The sequence below is a fragment of the Vanacampus margaritifer genome, chromosome 11 (genome assembly GCF_051991255.1).
Source record: "Vanacampus margaritifer isolate UIUO_Vmar chromosome 11, RoL_Vmar_1.0, whole genome shotgun sequence".
NCBI classification, from domain to species: domain Eukaryota; kingdom Metazoa; phylum Chordata; class Actinopteri; order Syngnathiformes; family Syngnathidae; genus Vanacampus; species Vanacampus margaritifer.
This window is the reverse complement of record NC_135442.1, coordinates 11,303,634-11,322,552: the sequence shown is the minus strand read 5'-3', so window position 1 is coordinate 11,322,552 and position 18,919 is coordinate 11,303,634. Positions and strand designations below refer to the sequence as shown.

General features: G+C 39.7%; 1 protein-coding gene across 4 annotated transcripts in view; it reads right to left on the bottom strand.

Moving 5' to 3' along the window:
• uggt2 (UDP-glucose glycoprotein glucosyltransferase 2) overlaps positions 1-18,919 on the bottom strand; it is a 40,153-nt gene that overhangs the window by 14,526 nt on the left and 6,708 nt on the right. For 3 of the 4 annotated variants that reach the window (XM_077580032.1, XM_077580031.1, XM_077580030.1), the window contains exons 11-31: positions 18,720-18,811; positions 18,433-18,583; positions 17,606-17,725; positions 17,041-17,126; positions 16,791-16,926; positions 16,405-16,536; positions 16,149-16,313; positions 15,477-15,600; positions 15,289-15,387; positions 14,924-15,018; positions 14,271-14,477; positions 10,438-10,569; positions 8,703-8,833; positions 8,472-8,567; positions 8,258-8,360; positions 6,179-6,258; positions 5,192-5,381; positions 4,942-5,100; positions 4,774-4,859; positions 1,548-1,632; positions 506-588 (exon numbers count right to left, since the gene is read on the bottom strand). In XM_077580032.1, the coding sequence (XP_077436158.1) occupies positions 506-588; positions 1,548-1,632; positions 4,774-4,859; positions 4,942-5,100; positions 5,192-5,381; positions 6,179-6,258; positions 8,258-8,360; positions 8,472-8,567; positions 8,703-8,833; positions 10,438-10,569; positions 14,271-14,477; positions 14,924-15,018; positions 15,289-15,387; positions 15,477-15,600; positions 16,149-16,313; positions 16,405-16,536; positions 16,791-16,926; positions 17,041-17,126; positions 17,606-17,725; positions 18,433-18,583; positions 18,720-18,811 (2,552 nt within the window). Of the gene's footprint in view, positions 1-178; positions 203-290; positions 378-505; positions 589-1,547; positions 1,633-4,773; positions 4,860-4,941; positions 5,101-5,191; positions 5,382-6,178; positions 6,259-8,257; positions 8,361-8,471; positions 8,568-8,702; positions 8,834-10,437; positions 10,570-14,270; positions 14,478-14,923; positions 15,019-15,288; positions 15,388-15,476; positions 15,601-16,148; positions 16,314-16,404; positions 16,537-16,790; positions 16,927-17,040; positions 17,127-17,605; positions 17,726-18,432; positions 18,584-18,719; positions 18,812-18,919 lie in introns of all 4 variants that reach the window. The other variant, XM_077580033.1, reaches the window with a different exon arrangement.

Sequence of the window (18,919 nt, the reverse complement as noted above, 5' to 3'; positions counted from 1 at the left end):
GCCTCGACACTTGTGGTGTTAATAGCAATACAAACATCACCTTTCACACAGCTTCACACATCTGCGGTGCACACAGATTAGAACAGCAGCTTGTAGCAAAACAAAGAAAAGCGGAAATATAAAACAAGACAAACTGAATGACTGAAGGTGTTAAATGGATTGCAGACACACTGCCTACCTTTTCTCAAAAGTGCTCCAAACACTTCACACAGCAAGCATTACGGTGAGCAGACAGGATCACACAATTAGGGAGGGGTTGAGGAAAAACACACACACCAAGGCTAGCATACACATACCTACAGAAGCACATGTTTTTTGCAAGACTAGCTCTTACAGCATAATAATGTAGTCTGGAGCCCGGGGATGAATAAGATCTCCTGCAACCATAATTTATCATTGACAAAAGCAGCACAGTTGTCCCTGCCAATCAACTGACAAAAGGGAAGGCGAGTCTTCCTATGTCAACTAACAAATCAAATCACACATGAGGGAACGGCATACGCACCTTGCTATGGAGTCCCACAGGCCTTTGCTTTCACTTGTTTCACTCAAAAGATCTTCATTCATCTTCTCTGCCTTTTTCTGCACCTAGGACACAAACAAAATAGAAACAGAGACTTTAAAATGACTAGCTTTGAAACACTCTGCAACAAATGTTCTACTATGGAACCTCCAAAGTTGAACATTGCAAAAATGCATAACACAACCTTTGAGAAAGGAATTGAGAAAGCATTCTAGATTTTTTCCACCCAAGTTTTAGAGAGAGCATTACAGCCTTTAAGCATTGAGTAAGTTGCGTCTGTAAGATAAACAAACATTTATGCAAATGTTAATTCCCATGTCCACCATTATCTTATATAACACAATTATACAGCGTTTTAAAGTTGTCTAAATTATCTTTGTGAGATAAACATTTATGCAATGGTTAATTCCCACGTTCACCATTATCTAATATAAGACTCTTTTACAGCTTATTGTTTACAGTCCTAGTGTTGCTAATTAAAGTTTAAAATTGAGTAGTGTTTTGCTTCTTTGCTCCGGATCATATTTTGGGTATTATAAGAATACAGTATAGTGTTTAGCATAAGGTATAGCCTGACCGGCTGATATTGGTTAATATAGGATATCGGGATATTTGTTTTATATTGGTATTGGCCCAAAACAATTGATCAGGTTCTACTTTGAATAAATACTTATCCAAATGTATTCTTAGCAAGCAGATGTTACCACAAATACTGTTTTCAAAGGGTAAGTAATTTTACTTTGTTTTATTTCTAATTAAGTTTAATCTGTGTTTTTAACATTTTATGACAGTTAAGAATGTTGAATGTTAATTTAAACCTTGTCAGTCAAGACAGCATCAAAATGGTTTATAATGGCTACAGCTTGTCTCTGGAACGGATTAATTCACGTTACATAATCTTCTAAGGGAAAGTTGTTTTGGAATTAGAAAATCGTGGAAGTCAGAATGGACTGTGTTCTACTTTGGAGGTTCCACTGCATATAGTCAATAATACAAATAAAAACAATTACAACAACACACTCACCCTGACTTTAATGATCTTACTGTGGAAGCTATTCAGCAGCACAACTATGTCACCATTATCGCTTGGAGAATCGGTTCCATCGTGCCTATCAAATAAATGAAAATTGTTACTGTTATACTCTCACAAGAAATGAACATGATAATATCAGCAAGCACACAAGAGGACGATGTCATTAAATTCTAAATAGGTGGGTTTGATTGGGTACATTGATACAAACAAAAATTATTTTCATACACCTCAATATTCTCAATAATCATCATAACCAGTAATTATGCCATTTCATATCAACACAGCCTGCAAAACAGTAATCCAACACAACAAATTTGGTTACAAACTGTGGGAGTTCTAATTAGTACTCCAGTGCTCCAAGTCGATCAAATGTATGCATAGACTTAACAATTAGATTGTGTATTTACCGTTTTCAAATTGTTTATTATACAACGATTAACTTATTTCACACTTGTATGCCAGTTAATGTTACTTCAAATAGTTGTATTCAATTTCCATTGATTTCAAATTGGAACGTGTACTTTATTCTGTTTGATTGCTCCCAACAGTGGCACTTGGCAGGCGGGGTGACACGAGAACCAACTTCATTACCCTCCGTCATTATTGAGAAACACATAGCCTGTATTTTATCCATTACTACTTCCCATCTGCACTGTATAAGATGGCTGATTTAATGAAAATGTCTGTGCAGTATTGATCGTGTAACACTGGCCTTTCACAGCCATTGAGTTGAAGAGTGGCGACTAGTGTGTTTTGGCAGGTGCGATCTACTGAGTCTAATGGTGACTTATAGGCTACGATGCAGAGTAAGACATTGAGAACCCAAATAGGTTACAAAATACCAAAAAATTAAGGTTATCATTTTGACAAATAGCTTCGTTTTGGGGTGAACTAATTGCATGCTCCAGTGCTAAGTTTTTGGGCAGTCGAACCAATGGCTTTAGGGGTTGAGTAAAAAGGGACCAGAAATCAATCTGTATGATTTTCTGTGAGGAGTGGAGAGCAGGCCATCTCAATCATGGGTGTCAGAGCGAGGAGGTGCAGCACCAGCAGCAAAGGGTGCACGGACACTGTGCTCTGATCAGCCACCAAAGCGGAGCAGAGTGCCCGCTAACCACAAGAATAATGACACTGCCAAGGTGAAAAATGACATCACCTTTTTGCTTCACCTGGAGGATTGGGGAATAAATCTTGGCTTGTCCTATATGATTTTCCACAGGAACACAGACTCGTGCGTGTCCTAAATCTTCCGTGCCAGAGAGGACAGTACCTGTGATACTATAGGGTCATGTAGAATGGAGGACCCTGTGGACTGCGCACTCACTACCCGTGAAGACACACAACCACGGATGAGTAGGATTTGTCCCATTATCGTCTTGACAGAGAGGGCTACAAGTTTCTTTGAGAAAGTCTCGAGTTTCAGCGCAACCGAAGCCTCTCTTTGCTCACAAAAATTAAACAACGCCAGCACACTCTCGTCTTGTACGCGCATCCTCTGACACCTACGCTTCACCAGCTGAAAGACATTCTGCTGCCTACTAAACGCACTGCAGGGTGGATGGCATGACGGGTGACCAGGTGAATGACACCCTCCCCGCCCCCATGTCTTCTCTTTAAAAGCAGCCCGCTCATCCTACATGCCTTGTACACCCCCCCCCCCCCTCTGTGTAGAGCACAACTCTCTGAACTCATCAAAACCTGGAGCTCAGACGGTGTCAGCAGCTCTCTACGTTACCATAGTGATGGATTTTCACAGCTACCGGTATATGGCAGCTAAAAACAGCCCTTCATGCTGAGGGGGTTCTGGTGAGGACACCTAATTAGTCTCGTTACTTGACCTTCTGAAAACATGTACATGGGTAGAAAAGACAAGGTTAAAAAAAGATGGAATGGCTGCACGTGACTGGTGTCAAAACTTTTACATTTGAGGACTGCATACAGAAATATGGAAGATTGCAGGGAATGCAAGAATGCAAATAAAGCAATTTCCATACTAAAGGTCAAAGGGCGGGCAGCACGGTGGCTGACTGGTTAGCACGTCCGCCTCCCAGTGCAGAGGACGTGAGATCGAGTCCGGGCTTCGGCCTTCCTGGGTGGAGTTTGCATGTTCTCCCCGTGCTTGCGTGGCTTTTCACCGGGTACTCCGGTTTCCTCCCACATTCCAAAAACATGCATGGCAGGTTAATTGAACACTCCAAATTGTCCATAGGTGTGATTGTGAGTATGGTTGTTCGTCTGTGTGCCCTGCGATTGGCTGGCAACCAGTTCAGGGTATACCCCGCCTACTGCCCGAAGCCAGCTGGGATAGGCTCCAGCACCCCCGCGACCCTTGTGAGGAAAAGCGGCCAAGAAAATGGATGGATGGATGGAGGTCAAAGGGCAAATAGGTGAGGATTTTTCCAAGATTTTGGGGTGGCCAATGAACAGCCATTGATTAACAAGTCAGAACCAGAAACCATTACAGTTACTTGAGGATTGTTAATGTGATATCTTTATAAATCAGACACAGCAGAACCAGGAAGAAAGTATTTTCTTCTAAAATTTAATTATATTTAGTCACTAATTGGTGTGTCAGGCGATTCAAAATTTTAATGGTAATTAATCGCATGACTTGAGTAGTTAACGAAAATCGCAAATTTTATATCTGTTCTAATAAAATGTACAATATTTTTTCCCCCCAGTTTTCATACTCTTGTTACCATAAAAGTGAAAAAAAAGTTAAACTAATAGAAATATGGCTGCATCTTTAGTCATTGATACAGTAATTTTATAATAATTCATAAAATTGAGCTAAAATTAAAAACATGTACTGTACTGTAAAAAACGAGTTGTGATATTGATTTGTGTTGGTCGTTTTTCTGCCACTAGATGGCATAATTGCAGTTGTAAGATGTTGGTGACAGCTCAGTGCATTTTTTTCTTTTCATATTAAGAGCTATCTAATCTTTAACATGAAGTGACTTGTATTTTACAATTTAAAAAATGTGGAGAATTTGACAACTTGACCCCATTCTCCACAAATGTCATTAATTTAGTTGTAAATATTATATTTGCATCTTTGCATATTTATAAAAACTCTAGAGTATATTAACTAATTTATTGCCTTGTGAGCTGTGCCAAACCCGTGTCGCGCGCTGCTGAAAAATGAATGGTGGGCCGCAAATGGCCCATGGACCACATTTTGGAAACCACTTTGTACGTGATGGTGAAAACTCACGACAAAATCTGGTAGATATCCTCTGATCGTCCTTTACGCAGCCCTAGCAGCCAGGCACCAGGATTGGCTTTCAGTTGGAAATACCCCTGTTGTCGTCAAAACAGCACAAATAGTGAAGATCACATAGTTGCCAAGGGTATTTATTATTATTATTATTTTTATACTGACCAGGTTAGCCATGACGATGGTGTCATACATGATAGGGTCTCGACTCATGCCAAGGGTAAACTGCAGTCCACGGGGAGGCTGGCCGGTCGACAAGTCGAAACAGTGTCCCTCAAGCAAGAGATGTTCGAGCTCATACTCAGCCGTCACCGTCCCACTAATCTGAAATGACATCGCCGTTTGATTAGTACGCAAACAAAAATGATCAATTAAAGGTGGCCCAAATTAAAGTCAAAGAGGGTCCGTGGCATACCTCCTGAAGGTGGATGTTATCCAAATCATGGGGGCTGCGGAGAGCCTGCACCATCCAGCCCTCTGGTGTGATCATATTAAGGGTGAGAAGTGGAGATTCGGGAAGATCCGCGAAGCGGGCCACCGGACCGGCAGTCATCGTGTCGTTGGCCAGGAAGGAGACATCAGACTCCAACACAAAAGAGTAAAAGCTGCAGACAGATATGAAATGTGGGAATTGCGGTATACACTTTTGAACCACTAAAAATGATGACATGTTGTGGAATTGTCCACTTTCTAAGACATATTCAAAGTGAGACGACTACTGCAGAATATGGTAATTTGGTAAGTCATACAGATATACGGGCGGAAACACTTTCAATCATTAACTACAGCCTAATTTTTATGCTGATATGATTTTTTAATATGAGCTCTCGGACAGACTGGAAAACATAGTAATGATGACATAATATTTCTTAAAAATATACAATGCTGCCAGCCAGAATATTCTTATTACACATATTAGCATGGCGGCTTAGAACAGCAATGTATTGTAGTCCTCAAAAAGGTTCTTCCTGTAATTGTTTTAATGTAAGTAAAATATAACCAATGCTGGCATGATACTTGAAAAACTCTTAAACGAACACAAAAGTCATATTGGAAATTGAGGCCTTATTCGCTACCTGGAAATTGTGATGGTGTCACCAATAAAAATCCATTCAACACAGTATTGTAAAAATCCCTTTGACTCACATTCATAGTGCTCTAAAAGTTACGAGACCGTGCCTTTTTGTTGTTGATTTGTTGGGCTGTTTTCGTACCACGGCAGTGCAATTTGCTCAGAGATGCAAGAGCAGGCCCAGAGCAATAAGGCGGCGATATTAAGCAGATTGCATCAGTTTAATCTTGTGGAGTGGAGGAGTGAGGCAGATATGCTCGGAGAACAGTCCGAGGACACTCAAACAAGCCTAACGGGAGCGCCTAATTACAACTGGAGCGCCGAGCCTACCTCTTGAGGGGCATCTCCGACAACTTGGCCCTGCAGTTGGTGAACAAGCGCAGCCGTAAGTTGACCACTTGACTGAGCACCTGCGGGAGGCCGCAGAGGAAAAGAGACTGTTAAAATTAAGAAGCGAAAGCAGAAACAAACAGGCTTCCGTGTGATGGAGAGCAGACGGTGGAAGAAAAACAAGCTTTATTACGCTCCCGAAAGGATTATTCAATTTACATTACACATTTTTTTTTACTGTTTTTCCCCTTTTTTTTTACTCAAGTGTACCAGGTCTTTAATGTATGAAAGGTGTTTACTGTATTTTTTTTTTAAGGTTTCAGGGGGGTTAGTTCACGGAGGCTAAATTCAAATCTTGTTAGCAGTTTAAAAACTATAAACTCACCCTTTAAGACAATTAAACGGCTTAAAAGCTTCAAGACAAAAACAAAACAAAAAAATAGTATTAGTTTATGTAGCCCTAATTATCTCGGTTCAGAAAGTTCATACAAGGACAAGAACTGTCTTGCAAACCAAAACAGCAGCACCTATGAGAAAATGCACATTTTATTTCACCCCAGAATCACTTCTAATAGCAACTGGCAGCTGTACAGCAGCCAGCCACTCAGCCCAATTTCTGGTCCATGGCGTGTATTGGGCTTTTTTTGGTCTGTGGATATCGATCGATCCGACCTTCCAGTCCCCAAGCCAAACACTTCCAATGAAGCCCTTTCAGATTGAGCTACTGCTATTCCAAATATAATAAATACACAATTTAATAGAAGAAAAAACAACAAAGGGTCAGTGGTTTTGTGCACAGGGCTGCCTCTATCACAACCACAAATCAATACAATATGCCGCCATCATGATTTCTCCTGCACAATGCAGTGCTAGGCTGAGAGCACACAGCTAACAATGTCTGGTGACGGTAGCTGATTCACTCGCTGGCTGAACATAGTGAGTCATATTTTCATATTAAGCAGGCCATCTGTGGTGGATTTCCACAAAATAAGCCCACTGGTCCCTGAGAAAGGCTGACACAGACATGCAAGCTCTATTTGACTTCATATGTGGTTAAGTGAGGTGTGGAACTGTAAACCCTGAACTGATTTATGTTTCCACTGGAAGTTGTGTAGGCAGGATAGCGATAGCTTTGTTAGCTACGTATATACTTTATAAGTGTCATATTGAACCCGGCCAACACTGTCCCAATGAAGCAACTTTTGATTTCTCTACTCTAATAATTTTTGTTGTTGCGGATAAATTTATAATAATTAGGGGTGTCAAAATTAGTGTGTTAATTGTAAGTTCATTTAAATTTCTTTTATCGCGATTAATGACCACCCCTTACTTGGAAAGCCTATACTGGGGGAATTCTAGTCAAAATTGAGCAGCAATAAATGTAACAATAATGCATATATTTGTGGAGACTGGGGCAAGTTATATTTTACAATTTTAAAAATGTGCAGAATTTCACAAGTTACTTCATGATAAAGATTAGATAGCTCATAATATGAAAAGAAAAACTGCATTGAGCTGTCACCAGCATCTTACAAATGCAATTATGCCATCTAGTGGCAGAAAATTACCTAAATACAAATAAATATCACATTAGTTTTTTACAGTACAGTACATATTTTTTATTTTATCTAAATTTTAGGAAATACTATGAAACTACTGTATCAAGGACTAAAAGATGTAGCCATATTTAAAGTAGTTAAACATTTCCCCCCCACTTTTATGTTAACAAGAGTATAAAAACTTAACTTTTACATTTTATTGTACATTTAGAACAGATATAAACTTTGCGAATAATCGTGAGTTAACTATTGAAGTAATGCGATTAATTACAATTAAAAATTATAATTGCCTGACACCGCGAATAATAATACTTAGATATTAAGCAATTATGATTTTCTCTACTCCAATAGATATAATATACAGCGGTGGCTGTGAAAACAGATCACTGTTTCGGGTGCTGAATCTGTCTATCAGGGTTTGTGGTGTGTTTTTTATGAAATCCTAGTAAATCTTTTGTTTATTGCTCCTGGGGAAAAAAGTGATATACATGGTTTTCATTGGACAGCGATGATAACTTACAATCAGCAGGGGGGACATCTTCTGCGCTGCCCTAGTAAGTGGGTCAACGATGGCCACCACATCATAGAACACCTCGTTTTCACGAGCCGAGAGCTGCAGCACGCTGTGGGGGGGGGAAATCGAAAGGTTAGCTAAATCAACCCGAATAAAGAAAATTGAAAATACAATATTGTGTCGCACTTTTATTTCAAAGAGTGACAGGCCACTTGCCCACCTGTGGTTTTCTTTGAGAAAGGACACATCCTTTCGGACCTCTCCCATGGGAGCCGCAGCCAACAGGGCATCAACCTTCATAACCAGGTCGCTGGAACTGAGACAAAAATAAGGAGTTGGATGTTTTGATGTCACGTTAAAATGACTAAAAGGCGTAAAGTTTATGGGATTTTGAAGCATTTATCATGAACAGTAGTCACAGGGCAAATAAGATGGAAAAAAAAAACCATACTGCTTTGGCTTCATCCCCATCAGTTTAACTTGGGCTTTGACTTTCTCGGCAGAGCTGCTCCGAGTAATCTTGTCCAGCAATTGGAAATCCTCTGCAGTGAATTCCTCCTGCTCATCGAGTGGCCCGAGGATCTGACACACACACGACAGACGAGAAGAATGTCGCAACACAGCATTGGAAAAAAAATAATCTCTTGTGTCAGTTAGTTATCAGGATAATGAAAAAGAAAAAAAAATACACTGCTGGTTTTAAGTCTGTGCTACCAATTTAAAACATTCACAAAAATAACAGTATAAAGGTAAAATAATAATAATAATAATAATAACAAATATCTTAAATAACCCACAATTTAAGTTAAATGGTCTGCTATCTGCTGGGAGACCATTTAAAGGGGAAGTCAACCCCCTCAAATATTTTTTGACAATATGTTCTATACAGCCCAACTAGTCTAAATACGGTATTTTGGTTATTATTGCGCAAGTGGAATACGAGTTAAGCAGCAAAATCCATCAATGTCAGAAGGCGGCCATTTTGCCACTTGCTATCGAGTGAAAATGACATCACAGTTGCTCAGGTCTCAGGTAACAACCAACCACTGCTCAGCTTCATAAAACAGGTGAGCTGTGATTGGGTCATTGCCTGTGCCCTGAGTGGCAAAATGGCCGCCCCCCTGAGATAGATAAAAAAAAATGGCTGGATTTAGCTGCATAACTCATATTCCACAAATGTAATATTCATCAGAATGTCATGTTTAGACTAGTGGAGTCGCATATAACCTATTATTGTCAAGAAATGTTTAAAGTTGACTTACTCTTTAAGTGCTGATATGGGCATAAGCAAAGATACTGTACATTATTTGTTGTAAATAAATAAGAATTGTCAAACCCATTAGGTGCGATTGTATAATGTCCGTAGCATACCTGATGATCTTTCACCAAAAAAAATGAGAAGTGGCACAGTGGCTGGGAATCCCGATAGTCTCGGGATATCAAACCAATAGAAAACCTGTGGAGGGAGCTGAAGCTTTTGAGTTTTCAAGCGGCAGCCAAGAAACTTGAAGGATTTAGTTACACAAGAGGTGTGGGCCAAAATCCCTCCTGAGCTGTGTGTAAACCTGGTGACCAACTACAAGAAATGTCGCATCGCTGTGCTTGCCAGCACGGATTTCTCCACCAAGTACTCTATTATGTTTTGGATCAAATACTTACTAGATTCGGCAAACTATGCATACACATTCATAAAATCTACACGACGCACACGGTCAGGTCACCCTTGACTTGACTTCATGTTATTTTGCCACTTGATAATTTGCAGAACGTTTTCTGTCAGTGCGTTTAATTAAATGATACACATAACAACATGAATAAAAGAGTTGTTTTTGTGTCAATATGCAGACCACAATCTCTTCCTCATCCATCCGTGACTCGGAAGGCTGAGTCGAGGACAACTGGACTTGAAATGTATTATTTACTACTTGCCTTGGGGGTGTTAAATGTAATGTGATTGTAACACAATGTTTTCCCCACTTAAGTCATGGTGTTCTGTGTGTTTTGCTCCAGTCAATTTTAAGATAAGAGGCTTTTGCTGCCTCTCACAGCAGAGAAAGTATGATTTGAATTGTGCCTATCATTAATTGTCATGGCAACTACTCGCAAGAAAAAACGAACAAATGCAGTTCCTGACACCTGTTTCTTTGCGTTGACTATTAAGGAATGAATGGATTCAAAGCACTCACCCTGCCATTGCTGATGACTCCTCTCTGTCCGGCACTCAATTTTAGGACATCCCGGCAGAAGAGCTGCTGACTGCGGATAAAATCTACTTCTAGGGTGTTGAACTTCTTCTCAAAGGCATCTGTGTCCATGCCCTAAGAGCAGAAAAAAAACATTTACTTGTATTGAGGTTGTACTGTACAATCCAATAGAGTACCTCAAGGACTTTTTCCCTATTACAGCATGTCCAAAACAATATCGGAGCAATTTACAGGGTTGGGGAATGATAAATGAATGACAAGGAGGCCAACATTACATGTTTTTTTTCTTTTATTATTCACAATAGCCTTGATGCCTTGCATCGATGCGGTTGTCAGATATTTCAAGCACACAGACCGAGCTGTCAGCTCGGGCATGCGCGTGTGTATGTGTGAAAGTGAGATTAATCAATTTCTAATTAATAAAAAACAACTTTTAATTAAATCTCTGCCATTTTTTTGTGTGTAACAAATTAGACGTGGGAGTGAAAGGGGTGTGTGGAGTCAGGTTATTAGTTTCTGCAACGTTCCTCTTCTCAGGAGAACAGGTAAATACCAATAATGTCAGCACAATCCAGTCAGCAAGACTGTCTGGCAGCCAATAATAAACTCATATCCCCTGACTCAGAGTCTCAACTCACACATCCTCTCATTCCTTACATTGCTATTTCCAGCCCACTCACCAGCTCACCCACAGCTTAAACTACGTATAATTGAAGGGATGTTTGTTATAGTCGCCCCTGAATGTAAACTGTACTAGAGATTCAAACCCTGCCGTCACATGATTTCGTATGGTCGGCGCCCGCACACAACGGTGGCTTGAGTGCTTTGACCAGACATCTTGTATCCGTCACATATGACCGAAAAGGGCATTAAAAAGCCTAATGAAATAATGCATTCTGCTGCTCATCCATTCCTGGACACAAGGATATCCGCCACCGTGCGCCGGCCCCCGTGACAGATCAAGTGGAACTGACAGTGAGTGGGCTGCCCGCCTTGACATCCACAGGCTGTGGAGCATCACACGCACTTCTAAACGTATTCTAAGAGCTGATGTTCAGAAGGGGAATGAGAAGATGGGCTCATCAATCACCATTTAGCCAGACAGGACACTTAAATCAAGAAAGTGGTGTTGGGACAAATCTCTGCGAGTGGCCACATTGGACCTTTATTATCCTCCCTTTTGCTGTTATGCTTGTCAGTTATGCCTAAAATGCTATCATTTATTTCACTGATACAGTCGCCCTACGCTCAAGTCACAAATACACACGTTTTACTGACACTGACTGATTGCTTGTTCCACCTGTGAAAAAAATCTATTTCCTGAGGTGCTTCCCTGTGTGCCAGGGAATTACATTTTTCACTCGGAAATCGTTTTAGCTTCAGGAACGTCTCCAATTTCCCTCCTATTATCATGCAGCAGAAAGAATACATAAAACAAGACAATATAACAACACTAATACGGCAAATACTTTCATAAGAGTTTTTGACCACATTCTGGGCTCTACATTCAATTGCGAGGAAATGGGAATTTAAATCAAATTTAACAATATGATATCAAAATAACGACAGCATCACACGAGTGCCCACAAGAATTTTGTAGGAAATAATACATGTTAAGCACTATGGCAGTTTTGGCATTGCTGTTTGTGAAAATTTAAATTATGACCACACAACTGAGTGTGAAATTAGTTACTGACCGGTATTTATGTAGTTATTTTTACTACTTAGCTTACTGTGTATATTGGTTTCTATGTGTTTATCTAAATATTTGAAAAAGAGACTTCATAATGATATAGAAAGTCAGCAACAAAATGGCAACATTTTTGTCTGACTTGTTCGTAATTGTCAATATTTTCTTATCATAGAATTGTAGCAGGGAGCTGCTAAATCGCAGGTTAGGTTAAACTATGCTTCCACCAAGTGATTCAGTTTGTTATGATATGGGGCACTCATATTAATACAGGGGCCACTTAAACCCAAATATGATCTTAAGTGGGCCGAATAAGCTAAAAATGGCAGGTCAAAATATTTCCATTTGGGGGGGGGGGGGGGGGTCTGTTTTTTTTGGTGCAAATAATTACCTGGTACCAATTACTCTACAAAATAATTTTTGTAGAGTAATCTGAAATTTCTTCACAACAGCCAATTTTCAGAAACTTGTTGCGCCCTGCAACAACCATTAATTTTAGTAAAAGACTGCAGTTTATGTTCTGTCCTCACGGGCAAGATTGGACCCCCTGATGGGCTGGTTACGGCCCGCAGTTAAACGGTCAATACATTGGTGCTAAATTGTACAATTTTTCCGTACCCTATTTAGTAGGAAAGCTGGTTGTAAGGATACATGTTTGATTGAGGATGGAGCTAGACTCACTGCTGTCTATTGATTGGTCAATTGAGAATTGTCCACAATTAATTTGGGTGTATTATTTAAACAAATTATGTAGACCATCTATGAGGGAGAATTAAAAGTTGTGGTTTTCTTGTTTATACTGTAGATATTGTCAGCACACTTTACTGATATGTGCTATATTTATTTTCTTTGTTCATTTAATTGGTAAATTAAAACACTGTCTGGCTGATATTGAATGATACCACAAGACCATATTCATGAATGTTTGAACTGTACTATGGTGAAGTAAATCAAACCATACCACTTAGTGTACATAAGGCGCGCTTCAAGCTATAGAAATGAGCAGTGCAATAATTCAGAGCGGCGAGCGTCTGCACTGAAAGAAATGTCACTGCAGTCTATGTTTTATAAAAGCGGGTAAGTGCCGAGGACAGTGATGCAGTCTGCCACAGTCAGTCACAGTCAAGTGGGAATGTGTGAGGAAACGATCACCAGCAGAGAAGCTGCCACTCAAACTCCTTCAGCTTGCATTGGAGGGGAGGAAGCAAAAATGTTTAAAAGTTTGTTGATACATCAGGTCTATCATTGAGTCTCAACCGTGACTTACCGTATCTGTCATGAAATGAGACGCAGCTCCTTTGAATAACCGTGATGACACCTCACTGCTAAATGGGTACATTTTCTCAAATAGACTACATTTCTGTGCTAAACACTCCAGCTTCTCTCTGTAAAAGATGCTGGGTAAAATATAGTCACTCTGTTCTAAAACCTTAGCTCAAGCTGTTTGGTCTTTAACAGAGGACAGTGCTTTTGAATTTACTAATCAGGGCTTAAGTGGCAAAACATAAAAATATCACGACATGAGCAACTTTGGTGATAGGCCAAATTGTCAAAACATACCAAAGACAAACAAATACAGTGATCCTACTTATGGTTTGCTACTGAATTAATCTGTATTAGCATTTTCTTCTGTGGAGCCTCCCCTTAGCTATTTGCTGGAAAGCTTAATTGCATATATATATTTTTAGGGCTCATTCTGTAACATTAAGAATCCAGAAGATGCCCCAGCTAATGAGAAAGTAGTAATTGGTGTCAAGGAAGTATGTTATTATAACAGTTAAATGATCATGTAAATATGTCAAATTCAAGTCTTTTGCATTTGCACTATTCACATTCTTGCTGCATTTGTTTCAGTTTTTGGGGTCTCGTGAAAAGTGATCATTTTTGGAGGTACAAGGAATCCACCCGATACAGGTGAATTATGCAAGACGGTTATAATGTTTTGTAAAACATTGCGGGTGTGGTTAGTAAATGTTCTATGAAGGTCACTTAATGCAAGAAGAAGCTTTGAAATTACAACCTGGAAGTATTGTGTTTGACTACTGTAGGGCCAAGTGACTTCAATTCAACAGACATGAAATAAAAGCAAATGCTCGCTAACTGCATGCTCAAATGAATCCTTTACCTGCAGCAGCAAGTCCTTCATTTTGCTCCCCTGCTGGAGGAGCTGGTGACTTTGCTCCCTTGCAAGTTTTTGCACAAACTCAGCTGCAGCTTTATTCTTTTGGGTGAGAAGTGAAGCCCAGATAGCCCGGTACACGGCCGTGTTATCTTCGCTGGGCCTTCCGCCGGGATTAGCCATCATCCCCACACGCACTCCGGGGCTGGCTCTCTGCTTGTACGTGCACACACACACACACACACACACACACACACAGACACACACATACAGAAGTGATGTAACGCACACATTATCACACATATATTTTGAGCGCGGGTGGTGTAATTGAAGAAGCACACAAGTAAGAAGTGTTGATTGGTTGGATTTAAATATTTTGTGCCTGACATACCGAAAATCCCTAGCGACTATAACATATTGAACGACAATCAGTTATGAGAACAAAATGTTCCTTTTTTTTCTCTTTTACAATAAAGGCCACGGCAGAGTCAACTGCTTAATTAAAAGTCAAAATCAACCATCCCCATATAACTTACTTTGATTCCATTGAACATTACACTATGATAAAAATGTGTAATTTACACAAATTACAACATTTTCTATCAAGGTGTGGCTTAAAACTGGAAATGCACTTTACAGAGCTGATATTACTCACGTACCAAATGTTTAAGTGCAGCGAGCAACAATTTTCTTCCTGAGGCTTTCTCGAAATCTCCGACAATCCACATGGTCACAGCGCTCATCCCGTCCTCATCTGAGGGAGAAGAGAAACATCTCAACAACGACAATTGTAGGCATTTAACCTAAAGACTAGCAAGAGAATAGCTGCAGATTGTTTTGTTTAAATTGTAGATTTTCTTGGTATTTCATTTGTGTTGAACTACTCTTAGAGATGTCTTAAATCTTAATAATCATTTTTAATACACTCATGCTCACATAAGAAATATGTAACAAAGGATTAAAAAATGTTAAATTATAGAATACACAGTATGTTGGTGAAAACGTGGATAAAAAGCCTTCTCACCATTGTTAGTCAAGTATTTCATTCTCTTAGCCATCACAGCAGTCTTGTCTCTGGAGTCCAGGAATGAAAACATGGTTGTGTCCTCCCATTCACTTAGAACTGTGCAAAATAAATAAATAAAAATAATAATATATATATTTTTTTAAATTAAAGCATCTTTTTTCCACTTTTTGAGAAGGTGAGGTCACCTGGAGACGAAGTGAAGTCCAGGTACTTCCGGCTTGTACTTAGAATGAGTGGATTCATTCTGGGTACCACATTGGCTTGCTCCATTAGGTAATCCATCACATCTGTTCCTTCAGTCAAATGACCCTGCGAACAGTAGTTGACTTATTACACCATACTGTGAAGTATTTAAACACAACAATGTGATATAGTTCAGAAACTTACTTTCCTGAATTTTTTAACACATCATGGTTTGTTTCATTTTTGTTACCTGCCTTGAATTGAATAGGTTTCTTTGATTTAGTTTATTTTGTTGTTCTGAACTGTGTGAAGGCAACTCACAAATTCGGAGCTCCATTGACTAAGTAACTGCTGTTTTTCTACAATGACTATTGATAATACAATGGGTCTCCATTTATGATGGTTGTCACAGACTTTTAAAATAGTATTTTTGATTTTACTGTTGATTTTATGTTTATGTTCATGAAGTGTGTTTCAGACTTTTATGACAATAATTAAGTCGTATTACTACTGCCTTAGCATAGGCTAATGACACAAATTCTAATTACATCACCAAGTTAGGAACAGACCTCGTAAACCGAACTGCCCTTATAACACTACATCAGTATTTTGATTGATTTTTTAAAATTTATATAGACATCCTTTGGGAGGCTGACCATACAGTGGAGTCATACCATGAAAACAGCTTTCTGGAAGGCAGTAGTGGAGTCCATTATGTGCTGCAGGATGACGCTCTCCAGCTCATCCGGTTCCATCTCATCTGGGCTCAGGGGGACGCCATTAAATAACGCCAGCGGAAGGGCACCCAGGCCACTCTTTTTGTAAAAAAGGACGCCGTCCTGGGGCACATTAAATGATTGCAATGCTTATTTTTCCACTACTAATTCCTGACTATAAAGGCAAATAAGAAGACACCATTTATGTTCTTACCTTCCTTCTGTCATCATATTCTGATTCCGCACCGAGGATCCTTTCAGCATTAGCTTTAGGGAATTTGCTCTTCAGGAAAGCAGTGATTGTGTCAACCGTCAATGTGTCCCCTTCATTGACTCTGTTGTACAACTGCATTTGAGTGACAGGTCAGATGAGATTTAACTGTATGCTCACATCCCCAACTCCGTCAACAATTTCCCAGAATTTGACAGAGCTGCTAGCATAGGAAGGCCCACTAACTCTCGCAGTACAAACATGACAAAAACAACACAATTATAAGGGCTGCAAGGAAACAACTGAGTATAAGGTGAGAAAAGTACTTAAGTTATTCAGTAAAAACTGGCAAAGGGAACAACAGAGATTTATATTTGCGACACACTTACTGAGGCCATGGATATCAGGGCCTGGGATAAATCATACTCGTCTGCGATGTAATTCAGGAGTCGGTAAAAGCCAACTCCCGCATCCGAGAAGCCATCAATCTCATCTTCGGCGTTGACAACAAACACATATCCAATTCTGGCCAAAGTGAGCAAAACAAGTATTCAATTTGCAGATGAAATGAGAAACAGTGCCTTGGTGAGGATTATAAATGCCTAAAGTGGAGTATAAAACAGCAACAGATGCACTGACCTCAAGGGGATCTTGTGTTTGTAGAAGAGGCCAGCGAGTTTCACCAACTCAACACTTTTCTCCTCTTCTGGATCGAGGAATAGAACCTACAAAAGTCCCAGACAGCGTAGGAAATGGTGCGTGTCAAAATTGACATAGAAATCAAGCGCATACAATTCCTACATTGACAATTATTTATCTCTTTACTTAATATAATTGTCATTTTGTTGTTGTTGTTGTTGTTGTTGTTTATCATCATTGTAAATGCAAAACTACTGATGCAGCTTCTGTTTTTGGTCTCATTCCATATGGAGCAGATGTACCTAATGTTGTGGCCAGTTAGTATACAAAATATAGCATAGCAGGCTTCTTGAAATATGTCTCTTGTTTAGGACCCAAACTTACTAAAATACATCACGGATTGGCAAAGCATTGATGATAAAGAACTCAAAAGGTGTGATTATCTATGGAAACGAGACTTCAAAAGCTCTTTTCCAAAGATATGATGATCAATGAAATTTACGCCTGACAATCAAAAAGGATTATGCAACATAAGTAGCTAATATAACCAACATTGTGACCTCACCAGGTTAAAGAAATTCCGTCTGATTTGTCGGATGACTCCTGGAAAAGTGGTTCTTAGCAGCTCCTGGACACGTGCTGGCCAGCTGCTGTACATTGGGTCATTCTCAATATCATTCATCCACTGAGAATACAGAACAAAAAACAAAAACAAGAAAAACATCATTAACAACAAGTGCAAGTGTTTTTCAGCATCTAAGACTCATATCTAAAGAAATATAATAAATATTACAGCCTACATCTTGTCCTCTCTGTATACAGTTCAAACAGTATAAGGTGAAAGCTCAAACACTGCATGCCATGAGGTCCAACAGTTCAGAAATCAAACTTCGGGAAAAATACACTTCTAAATGATAATGGGATCAAAGTAACCACATGCATGGCACCCACAAGACATCAGCCTATTGCACAAAAGTTCACACTTTTTTTCCTGACGCCACCATCGGAGGATGCCAGTAATGTCAAAGAGCAAAAGTTTCAACATTAGCATAGAACATGAAACTACTGTACTGCTCAGTACAGAATATTTGTTACAAGTTTTACCGTACAGTTCTTTTTACAAATGGTAAAATTGATTAGAAAAGCAGGATCCATGAAGTCGACTTGCCCTTGGCAAACTGCCCTTTCCTCTTTCTTAAACCCCGAGCCTCCATCAAACAGCATCAGAAGGATGAGGATTTTATAATGTGGTTGGTTAAATTTGGATATGCTTTGCGCATCCCGGAATGAAAAACTTCCAAGATTCTAATTTAAAATGATTTCTTGGCAGATGATTGATTCCCTATTGTTACCCGCTGTGTAGTCCAGGACTGATGAGTCACCACAACGCACCATTATAGCTGCATGTCTGATATTTAAGGCATAGCTGTCTGCCACACGGTTCACAGGCAATCTCAGCAGTGTGCCCTGGTGCTCTCCTTTTACACCCAGGTTGTGAAGACCTTCCAAGACCCTGGCCTCGCCTCTAAGGATCTCCAAAATGCTATCAAAAAAAGATGACAAGGAAGGCGTTTTAAATGGAATCAAACGTGTGATCATGTGGCAACAGGAACACAAACGTAAGGTTTCCAGTAGGGGAGGATAAGCAGACCACTGGTCATCTCTGGTTGGAATCCTACCTGAAAGGATTGTGAACATCCAGATCAATGTGCAGACCATTTATGAAGAGCTCCCCATCTCCTGGGTGAACACCAATGGTCTCACTCAGATGCTTAAAGAACAAACACATATAGTTGGATGATAGCCAGAATTGTTTTCCCATATTTTATCTCAGAGAGTAAAGCTACATAAAAGACTGAATGGAATCAAGGACAAAAGT